At 41.8% G+C, this 11,909-nt stretch overlaps 1 protein-coding gene across 1 annotated transcript in view; it reads right to left on the reverse strand.

Annotated features, from left to right (window-relative positions):
• The window catches only part of KPNA3 (karyopherin subunit alpha 3), a 42,882-nt gene extending 35,360 nt beyond the window's left edge, over window positions 1–7,522 (reverse strand). Inside the window, exon 1 of the mRNA XM_081941568.1 lies at window positions 7,365–7,522. Within this exon, the coding sequence (XP_081797694.1) occupies window positions 7,365–7,439 (75 nt within the window). The 5' untranslated portion in view covers window positions 7,440–7,522. The remainder of the gene's footprint in view (window positions 1–7,364) is intronic.
• Window positions 7,523–11,909: the final 4,387 nt, after the last annotated feature.

Genomic DNA, 11,909 nt, shown 5'->3' on the forward strand with positions numbered 1-11,909 from the left:
GCCTGGAGGAATTGTAGGGTGGTGGCAAGATCCCTTTGGGCCTGTTGAGGGGACGAGGATTGTATAAGTATGTCATCCAGTCTGCAATCTGATGGGGACCTCCCGGAGGGCAGCCACGAGAACCGCAAGCACCTTGGTAAACACCCGAGGTGCTGAGGATAGCCCAAACGGAAGTGCTGTATACTCGAAGTGATGTCCAAGGTAAGAAAAACGCAAAAACTGTCTATGCTGGGGCAAAATGGGAATGTGGAGGTAGGCCTCCATCAAATAAATCCCCATGCCTAATGCTACCCAGAATAGTTTGCAAGGAATGCATTTTGAAGCATTTATAAAGAATGAACTTATTTAATTTTTTGAGATCAAGTATGGCTCTCCAGCCCCCCGAGGCCTTAGGAACAACAAAAAGTATGGAATAGAAGCTGAGTCCATGTTGGTCCACGGGAACCCGCTGTATGACCCTTATATCCAATAGATGCTGAATTGCCTCTTGCATGAGGCGCCTTCTGGTCGTATTGTTGGATAATGGGCAGACCCTGAAAAGTCTAGGGGGGTAGGAGATGAACTCGAGGGCAAGGCCCTCACGAACAGTAACTTTAACCCATTCATCAGATGTGGTCTTGTCCCACTGGTTGGCAAAAAAGGCCAGTCTACCCCCTATGGGGGGAACAACCAATGGTAGACTAGGTTTGACGTTGGTACCGCCCCCCACCGCCACGGAAGGGGTGCTTGGTGGATTTGCCCCGCTGGAAGCGGTCTGATTGGCCCCGCTGTCTAGGGAAATATCCCCCCTGCTGCTTATATCCCTGTGCCCCGTAATCAGACCCCCGAAAGGACGAACCATAGTCCTGGTTCCGAAAGGAAGATCCCCATCGTGGCCACGAAAGGAGGATCGTCTGGGGTAATGACCAGGGCGAGAGAAACCCCTCTTGGGCGTAGTAGGGAGGACCTTCCTTTTGTCCTTATTCTCAATAAGGAAAGGGTCCAATGCGGCCCCAAAAAGATGTTTGCCCTTGAACGGAGCCGAAGCCAATCGCCATTTGTGGCGCACGTCTGCCTGCCACTGGCGGAGCCATAGGAGTCTGCGGGAGGCAAGAGGATGCCATGGCACGGGAGGCAAATCTGGCAGATGTAAGTGTCGCATCAGATGTAAATTGGACAGCTGCCACCAATTTGGCAATGTCCTGGTGAGCGCGTAGATCAGCAATCGGGATGCGTTGTTGTAAATCTTGAAGCCATAGGAGGCAGGATCGGGTAAAGAAGGAGGCGGTGGTTGATGCGCGGACTGCCCAGGCTGCTGACTGGTGGCCTCTCTGAAGTGTGAGATCCGCCTTCTTTTCCTCCGGCTTTAGGGCGTCTTCAGGACCCCCCTGGCATGTTGGCTGAGGTGTAGAGTGCAATCACCGGAGCATCGACCTCTGGAATTGACAAGAGCTGGGCCATGTCGTCGGCCACATTAAAAAATCTTCTGTCTGCTGCTGATGGAGTTGGACCAGAAGTGGGGGCTTCCCACTGGCGTTGAACAAAATCAACAAAGAATTTGGGAGTTGGTATGGTCTCTGTTGGAGTCTCCTGCTCGGAGAAGAGGATGTCAGCTGAGAGAGAGGTGGGTCGTGGAGGCGCCAATGTTGGCTGGGGACCAATTTTAGAGACCATTTTGACCTTATACAACAGAGATGGGAACAGGCTTGGTGGGAAAAGTCCAGAGAATGACTTTTGTTCTGGTTCCCTGCCCTCATCCTCAGACATCTCAGCCTCCTTGATTTCCCCGGCTTCTGAATCAGAAGAATCAGCCTCTGACTCCTCACCTGGAGTGGCAGTGTTTGTCGCATGCCAGGGCATAGGGGGCGCCGTTGGGCGATCAGGCAGTGGAGTTTGAGTGGTTTGTTTTAGGGATTAAGCATCCCTCTGTTGCAGCCCTGCTGCTATGCCCTGAGAAATCGCATTAGTGATGATGTCTTGAAAATTGATAACGCCAAGCTGACTAGGTGGGATCACCCCTGAGAAAATAGATGGTGCAATTGATGGGGATGCACCTGAAAAGATAGGTGGTGCAGTTGAGGTGGATGGTATGGCCTCCATCCTCTGGCAGACGGGTGGTGAAATTTGGGGTATGGAGATTGCAGGAGGTGGCATCTCCCGAGTTGGGCCCCAAATGCCAGATACATCAATGGGGAATAAAGGGTTAAGGGAGGCCTCCCTACCCTGTCTGTCCCCTGGAGAGAACTGCAAGGCCCGCTGCATCTGTGCCAATTGTGCCTCTGAGGAAGGATCATTGGCTGCAACCTTCTTTTTTTCTTTTCTATTATCAGGGCTGGAGGCTCGTTTGCCAGGCTTTTGGGGCTTAGAGGTCTTGGTATGGGGCTTGACTGATTTTTTATGCCCCTTCACATTGGTAGTAACAGCAGAGCCAGAGGAGGCAGGATTGGAAGATGGAGAAGGGTCTCCCTGCGCAGCCACAATCAGGGGGCTCGTAGTGGTCTCAGGAGCTGAACTGTCACTAATGGTCTGGCAAGTTTGAAGCAGCGGCCGCCATTTTGGATTTGGGCGGAGAAACGGCGCGCAAATGCAAAGAAAATGGCGGTTCACGCCTTTTTTAACTGCCGACAAGCGATCTGAATGAGAAGCCTCCCTGTGGAACGCGCTGCTGCTTTAGACAGGATTTTTTCTCCTTAACCGGCTTGGGTCGCTCCGCAGTAGCTCGGAAAGACAAGGAAACGAAACTACTGCGGTTCGCCACTCTACTGCAAGCAGGAGCGGTGGAGCATTGTCCCGAGCCCGGCTGACAGCTGAGGAGAGCTGTCAATGAAAAACGACGCGGTTTTGTTGTTGTCAAAGATTTTTTGAATAACACAGCGTCTCTGGCCAGCGCAGTCAATCAATTAAGTGATTAATGGTCTTCTTTTCCTTTTAAAAGAACCACTCAAACTGCCTTAGAAAGCTTTATGCTCCCGAGGGGGCTTACAGGCTCAAATCAAATAGGCTACTGCTCCCAAAGGGGCTTCAGCCGATCAGACAGATCTCAAATAACAATCAATGCTCCAGTACTCACAACGATCAATCAATTTATCAGAGAAAGGCGATGATGCATCCGTCCTCTTTGATGGACTGAGTCGGAACTGGGCTTTGCCTAGTGACAGGGGGCATGGTTTAATTTAACTGTCAGGCTCAGTCCTCACAATTAGTGGATGAAGGTCAACCCAGTCTGGATGCTACCTCCACCACTATGGAGAAGGCCAATATTTTCATATTTTTCTTTTGTTCATTATTATATCAAATTGTTCCTATTACAAGACACTGACACTGTGAATCAGAGCTTGCTTGCTTTATATATTAGATCAGGGATGTTAAACCTAAGGCCCAGGGCCTGGATCCGGTCCATGAGGTGATTAGATCTGGCCCTCCCGAGCTCCATTTTTGCTAACAGAGGGTTGCAGAAGCCGTTGCAGCTGAAAAAGGAACTTCGGAGCACTCAGGCCGCCACAGGCACCCCAGCACAAGTGATGTCAAGCTGGCCACACCCAACCTGGCTCCTCGAGGTCAAACACAACCCTGATGCAGCCCTTAATGAAATCAAGGTTGACACCCCTGTACTAGATTGTTTTTATTCTGCCTTTATTACTTTTATAAGTAACTCTGGGCACCAAACAAATATATTATTCCTTTTTCCAACAGCAACCCTGTGAGATGGATTGGGCTGAGAGAGAGTGACTGGCTCAAAGTCACCCAGTTGGCTTTCATGCTGAAGGCGAGACTCAGTCTCCTAGTCTCTAGGCTAGCACCTTATGTATCAATGATTATTTTATTGAGATTTTCAAAGATTCTTTCTGAATAATTAGGCATGCTAATTATTATTATTCCCTCATCACAGTAAAAAAATTACTGTGATGAGGGAAACCAAAGTTTGGGCAGGACTGATCAAAATCAATTATGATTGTTTACAGCAAGGGTGTCAAGCTCACATTGTCAAGTGATGTATCACGACTTTTTCCCCTTCGTTAAACCAGCCATGGCCATGGCCAGCGTGTGATGCATCTGGGCCGCAGGCCACAAGTTTGACACCACTGGTTTACAGCAATGAAATACTGACCCAGCTGGCATTGCTTATCTTTTTAACTGCACTGAGGGTTACTATTTTTTCACAATGGTACATCACATGTTGTTAACCTTCGGTATGAAACAAATGCAATGAGGATGATACATTTGGTGCTATTTGTTTTCCACTTAGACTTCCTTTACATACATCATTAGGACTCACATTAAAAGGCAATGATATGCAAAAAAAGCAGATTTTTTTTTGGGGGGGGGGGGAAATGCTAGGATTGAAATTCTATAATTAAATGCACTTCACTCTGTACTACTAATTGATTCTTGTATATTCAGGCAAGAATATACTAACAAGTGATCTACCCTTGAAGAGAGAAGATGAAAAGGATGGGAGTATTTTTCAACCTTTCTGTTCTCATCAACTCAAAAGCAGCACCCTGCACTAGTCTTCTCTTAAATAGGGCAACAAGGAAATGCCACCGATTTACAAAAGACCTCTCCCCTCAAACAATGAAAAACTACCATGGATTGCCTATTACAATCTCATCACTGATATATTATCCAAATCTTGGGAGAGGAGAAATCTCAATGGGTTAAAAGAATCAAAGTTTTACATTTTAAGCCCACAAAGTATGAATCAGTCAAAATAAGACTGATACAATAAGAACAAAACATTTTCCAAATACCTATCAATGAAGATATATATTACAGTACTAGAAACATTACTGATATATCTCTCTTTTATTTATGCCAATATTCTTCAGTCTGCTACTATTTTAGGGATAAACGTTTCTAGTTGCTCCTTTAATCTTGACTGTCAAGCTTTTTGAATGAAATGGGGACATAAATGTTTTAAGCGCGTAAACTATAACATTAAATGGAATAGCACCATCTAGTTGTCCTACTTAAATTCAACTAACTTGGGAAAGAAAGGTAGGACCATTATACTGATTGGGCTATAGCTCTTACCTGCATTATATAGTCTTTAAAACTATAATCTTGAAATATTGTCTTCTACATCAAGATTATAGCTTTTAAAACTTTATATATGGGGATTTAACATCACTATTTAACCATGTTTGTGGTAAAATCTATGGATCAAAACAATATAAGCATACTAAACATACCACATTTCAGTAGAAGTATTTGCAAATACAATCAATAAAAATATAATATATGTAATATATGCTACACATATATGCAACACATACATATCAGTATGAAGCAGAATTTGGCTTTTTTTAAAAATGTGAAAATGCAATGATTTCTTTAAAGGTTTGATTAGCTAGCTACCACAACTATAACTGAAAAAATAGAAACTTTACATATTGTTGATTATTAGAGCCCAGAGAAGAATACTGGTCAACCAATACCGCATTGCCCGAAAATAAGACAAGGGTCTTATTTTCTTCTGACCTCCGATATAAGCACTTGGTCTTATTTTTGGGGAGGTCTTATTATTTTTGAGGTGCAGGAGGCAGCAAGCATGGTCACCTCATGGCTGCTGTTGTGTTGCAATATTTTGGGGGAGGGCTTATTTTCAGGCAAGGGCTTATTTTAGTGCATGTGCTCAAAAGCCCAATTGGGCTTATTATCCGGTCTTATTTTCGGGAAAACAGGGTATTATATCTGAAGTTACTAAATAATGAAGGGAAAGGGGTATTCTGAACTCTGAAACATGTCAATACTTATTTTGATACTAAAATCATTAACTATTATAGGAATCCATAATTTCCAAATCAAGAAGATTCAGAATTGACAAATATGGGAAATATTAATATTTACTAATAGACCTTATAAATAATTATCTCTAAAGGATTGGGTGAGTGATCTCCAAAGTAGTTAGTTCATAAAATGAAGTATAAAATAAAAAATATGTATTATGCTTGTGTAAGAGAAGAACTGAATTCTATGACATTCCAGGTATACTGCCATACGCTACCGTATGGCAGACCTATAAGCCTAACAAATCAGCTATAATTAAACAATATATAGTCTGTCTCTTACATTTATTATTAGATTTATAACCTACCTGTACCTGCACAACTCAAGGCAGTATACATAATGCTCCTGCCATAGTTTGTTTAACCATATTTTTTAAACAAACCACAACTGACCAACTACTATTACAATATATTAAGCACTGTTTTTTTTTGTGCATTAACTATCAGAACCAAAGAACTCTGCCTTATATTACCATATTCCATATTCCTCAAGCTATTCTTATCACTTCCTACCTTTAAGTTGAATACAGTCTCAGAAAATTGAACTTACATAGAATAACTTGATTTTTCCCCCTTCCTTCTTATATTTGTAGTTAATTGTGAGGCACTACTGCCAGATGTTAATACAAAAGCTCACTTTTGTCAATGAGCAAGTGATATCACCAACATACCGGTAAAATGGTGTTATGTGGCTCATACCTTGAATTAAGCATTTGTTTAGGGGGTAAAATTAAGTTTTGGTGACCCAATTAAGTTTGGTATGACCCAAACCAACCCAAGTGGAATATATATATATATATATATTGCTCTTATTGCTTTTATTGCTCCAGTGTATTGCAGCTCTGGATATATATATAAATATATAAAATAAAGCAATAAAAGCAATAAGAGGAAGATCAAGCTTGATATGAATTCCACGGAGATGTATAGTAGGTGCATCAGAAGTAATTAGGAAAGCAAAGAGACATTGTAAATCTCTTCCCAAAGCCTTATTAAAAAGGAAGCTAAAGAAGTGACAGAAATAGGCTGTCAGAGCTCTCCTAAGTATCTCATTCTGAATCCATCCAGTGTGTACACTATTCTGGGGGAATGATAAAAGGACAAAGAAGATCGGCCAAGCCCCACATTTCAGCGACCTTGGTGAAGAGTCAGAATGAAGATTACGACCTGCTTCCCCACCACCAGAAGGTGAGCAAGACTGATAGGAGACTAATCAGGCTCTCGCCCTGCCAGCGTTATTATTGTGTCTCACGGACAAGAATTCAAAGCGAGCCCGATCAGACTCCCTTCAAGTCTGGGGAAAGAGTCGAATCACAAAGGGAGTCTGAGAAACCCTGCTGCCCGCCTGCCCACCCGCTCGCCCTCCCTCCCGCCCACTTAAGGGCCGGATTCCCCCATGCCGGCCCGGTCGAGATGTGCAGAGGGAGCCAGGCCGGGCCCAGCAGGCAGATGGCGGAGGCGGTGCGTGTGTCGGTGCGTCTGCCTACATGGTCCCACCACCGGGCGCAGAGCCACCAAGCCTCCCGGGGGCTCAGAAAGTAAAACCCGGCCACTCCCCCACCAGACGGAAAGGGACCGTCCCAGGCCGGCACAGACCTCCACGTCGCGGCCCTTATTCTTGAAGCTCTTGAAGCGGTGGTTCTCCAGGCCGGCAGCGGCGTTGTCAGCCATGACGGCGGCGGCGGCGGCGGCGGCTCTGGGCTGAAGGAGCGACGACAGCGCGCGCGCGAAAAGGGAGCGGGGCGGAACGGGCAGGCAGACGCTCAGTGACGAAACAAACGGGAAACGACGAAGGGCGGCGCATGCGCCCAGCCGGCTGGACTGTTACAGCAGGAGCAGAGAGAAATTCCGACGCTCCAATGACCGGGAGATTGAGCCTGCCTTGGTAGCGGGTTGGTTCCACTCGCTTTTCTGAGCGGAAATGACAGCTGCCCATGTGCGGCACAGGAATCGAGGGTTGTGGCCAGACCGAGTAAGCGGAAAAGTAAAGGCTGAAGGGAAAGTAGTTGCTCGGTTTTCCTCCTAATCCGGCTGAAGTCCGCTAAGTGGTCTGAAGTTCACTGAGGATTCCAGGGAAGAGCTTAGCGAGCAGTCACCGTAAAGGGACGGGCTGCGGGCTGTTTGGTTCAGCAAAATAGATGCGTTTGCCCGGAGTGCGAAGCAGTTATGTGGTAAATCTAGTCATTATGTCTTATAAGTCGAGGGCGATCACTTGTCGCCAAGGTAGGAACCCTACTAATTTTGTCTTATTGAAGAAACCGTGGCCAAACAAACATATTTGATGTTTCTTGTTTTTTAACTCGCCATGTAACAATTAAAAGTGCACTGCAAGTACTGTTGTGCTCACCCACAAACTTTGTAAGGCTTGATTTTTTCATGAATATTCAGTAGAGTTGAAAATTGAATTAGTTCATATTGGGATATCTGGCAATATTCGGAAGCCTATTAAAGAATCCCATGAGCCAACAGCCACCTGATCATTTCAAAATCCACCTGGATACATTCATTCTTCATGCTCTGGCTTGAGGTTGCCTCATAAAACAGCCATCCCTGAGATATGATTGTGGACTTATTATGAGATATGACTGTGGACTTATTATGGGTTTGTGTTTGCAATAAAATGGGAAAGTGCAGAAATTTGTTCTGATCCATGGTAGGACTATTTTCTTTTTTACTGAAACTTAAGATGTGCATACTTTGTACAAATAGAGGATTAAGACAATCCACCCTTGGAAACTGGTAGATCCTAAGGGATTTCTGAAACGTTCAAAAAGTTTCCCAATTATTAGTCCTAGCTGGTACATATATGGAATGCAGAAATTCCAATGGATAGTAATATAACCACAGTATTTTCTTCTGACAAAGTCAGCAGTTGGCTTTATGAGATAGTAGAGAATAAACAGATAAAAGAGACAGATGGGATGCAAATTGAAAAAAGCAAATCTCCAAGTTTGATCAGAAGCCTGTTGATTTAATGGCAGTGACATTAGCATCCTCAAAGTGTGATTTTTCTTTCTTCTTTGCATTATTTAATATCACTTTCAAAGTCCTGCCAGATATTTGTCACTGAATAAAATTACTATGCTAAAATGCTGCAGTTCAAACCGTTTAAAATATATTTAATTTATATAACTGCCCATCTCATCATAGTGACTATGGGTGGCTAACAACAGTTAAAAACAGAAAAAGTAATAATCAGCTGCCAAGATAAAAGAGCAATCAACCTAATCACCTTGTAGACTCTATTTCCAAACCCCCCCTCCCCATCCAGAAACAGAGCCACATTTTCAAGGTCTTGCAAAAGACTACAAACTAGCAAATCAAGAGCTAAATCTAATCTGTGTCCCAAAATACAGGCAGAATAACTAATGCCTCTCTTCCTGGGTCCTTTAAGATGACGTTCTTGATGGGATCAGTTCATTCTGCCAAATTAGATGGGATGGGTAGATACCTGAGGAGAGGTGGTCTCTCAAAGCACCACCTGATATTTTTTCAGTTTTTCAATACTATGCACAAAAATAAGGCTCCCTCATCTGTATAGCTACCATCCAGACAACCATGGGATGTTAGTAAGATATGTAGAAAACTATACCAAAGATGTGGATGAGGTTCTTTGAAGGAAAATATGCAGACATTTTTAATGATTATGGTTGATTGCTGTTCTTTTAGGTTGATAATACTTATCAAAGATTGGCTCTGTCCAGGAACTGGTTTTTTAAAAAGTTCTGTTATCTTGAAGGCCATGCTCTCATAATCAACCTCTCTCTCTTTCTAGATTATGAAAATCATAATACCTATCAGTCAATTGCAGCTACTCTATACAGGATATTTGAGCGACTAACAGTGATATACAATAATTCTAAAGTCTTTTGGATTATATTGATTTTCTAGAGAATAATGATGTTTTCTGGCTAATATTTACTTTGATTTTATTTATATCCCGCCTTTATTATTTTTATAAGTAACTCAATGTGGTAAATATACCTAATACTCCTTCTCCTCCTGTTTTTCTCATAACAACCCTGTGAGGTGAATTGGATTAAGAGTGAGTGACTGGCCCAAAGTCACCCGGCTGGCTTTCATGCCTGAAGTGGGACTAGAATTTACAAGCCAGCACTTAATCACTACATCAGACTGATTCTCCAAGCAAACTAAGTAGAATTAGTAGTCCCTTAACAATTAGCCATTTAGTGATTGTTCAAAATTATAACAGATTCCCCCCCCCCCCCCAAGCTTATTACAACCCAGTTTTGGGATACCAAAGATGGCTGTTCCTCATGGTCACATGTTTGCATTTTGGGTGCTTGGCAACCATCTCATCTTTATGGCTGGTTGCAGTGTTCTGCAGTCCTATGACCACAATGTACTTTTTTGAGAGTTTTCAGCCTTTTCAGCCAGTTTCTGGCAAAAAATGTTTATAGGAATGGATTCGCTTAGGGCATTCACTTAATGATTGCCACAGAAAAAGTCATAATATTGGTGCAGTCACATGGATGCCTTCCAATTTCCATTACTTACAATGACATTTCAGGGCTCCATTATGGTCACAAGTTGAGGACTATTATACTGGAATGGCTGTTTAGAGCTAACATGATGTGGTATACAACATTCCAGAATCCATTCTTTCAGAATAAGAAATGTCTGTTTCTTTAGCCAAGATACAGAATGCAACAAATACTCATATGATGTAGCTTTACTCCAAATCTAGAGATGATTAAAAGCTTAGACTTTGGTTTTATGAATACAAATCTTACAACTGAATCTCCTTATTTTCTAACAGGTCTGATAAGAACAAAATGCTGGAATCTACATTCTGAAAGCTCGTTGAAGAGAAATGTAACAATTTAAAAGAATAATAGAGTTAAAAGGGGTCTTGGAGGTTTTCTAGCCCTATACCATTTCAGACAAATGATTATCTAATCTCTTCTTAAAAACAGGCAAGCTGTTCCACTGATTGTCAGGAAATTTGTCCTTATTTTAGGTTGCTTCTCTCCTTGATTTAATAGCTAATCCTTCTACCCAATCCAGGAACTGTAAAACCAGTTTTATCAAGATGTGAGTGTTCAGATCATGATTTTAATTTGAAGGTTTTGAGGCAGTTCTGCAGACTTTTTAAGATGATTTTATTAGAGAGTACACAAGCAACAATTTATTTTGAAAACCTACATTCAGAGAATGTGAAGGGTAGTTCGTAAAAACTTTGATGTTGACAGATAATACATAAAATATTCAATAAATAAGCTATTGAAGATATGGAACAGGTTAAATCCCAAAACATGTTATCACACATCCAGTAACACAATGGAGGGAGATCTGTTTTGAGGATCACATTCAGATTTATGTAGTGTTTGAAGATCACAAGTTTTGACATGGTTGAACAAAAAGTAGATTAGAGGCCAAAATATAGAAATGGCAGAATTTAAATTCATATTTAACATTATAATTAAAATATGCTATCTGCTGTGGCCAACAGATGCTTTTAAGAGGACTGGGAAAAGAGCATAAAATAAAAATTATCCAGGATGGCATATATTTAAAATTTGGGAATGAATTTTAAATCAAATTCAATTCTAAAAATATTTTAAATTTGTTTATTTTCTCAACTATGCCTTTTTCACCTTTTCAAATGCCCTAAAATAACCGAAAGAGATGTTCATTACACATACTTTAGAATGTTTTATCTTTAATTTTAAGAGGATCAAATGGGCAACTGTAACTAAAATATACCTAGGAACACATACTGTTTGTTATTATTACCCATTTTATCCCTTGTTGGTCACTGTAGTAAACTGGGTTAAATGTATTACTTTATAATAGCAGACTAAGTGTTTTATACATATCTTTCCAAGTGCGGAATTTGGAGTCCAGAATAGCCAATACCACAAACTGAATTCATATGTATATCTGTAACTAGCTGTTGGAAAAGAATTTCCTACAAGGCTGAAAAAGGACACCTCCCTGAGGAATAATAAAATTAATAGGGAAATTTTTCTAACATTAGTATATTATGAAGAATGCACATTCTTTAAATCTCTTAAGACTATAAAGCCTATATAACAAAATAGAGCAAATCACTTTTTCACTTATTTGCCAGGGTATAGTTAAATATACGAAATGTAACAACAGAATCTCAGGAGGTTA

The sequence above is a fragment of the Natrix helvetica genome (genome assembly GCF_964273705.1).
Source record: "Natrix helvetica genome assembly, chromosome: 2".
NCBI lineage: Eukaryota > Metazoa > Chordata > Lepidosauria > Squamata > Natricidae > Natrix > Natrix helvetica.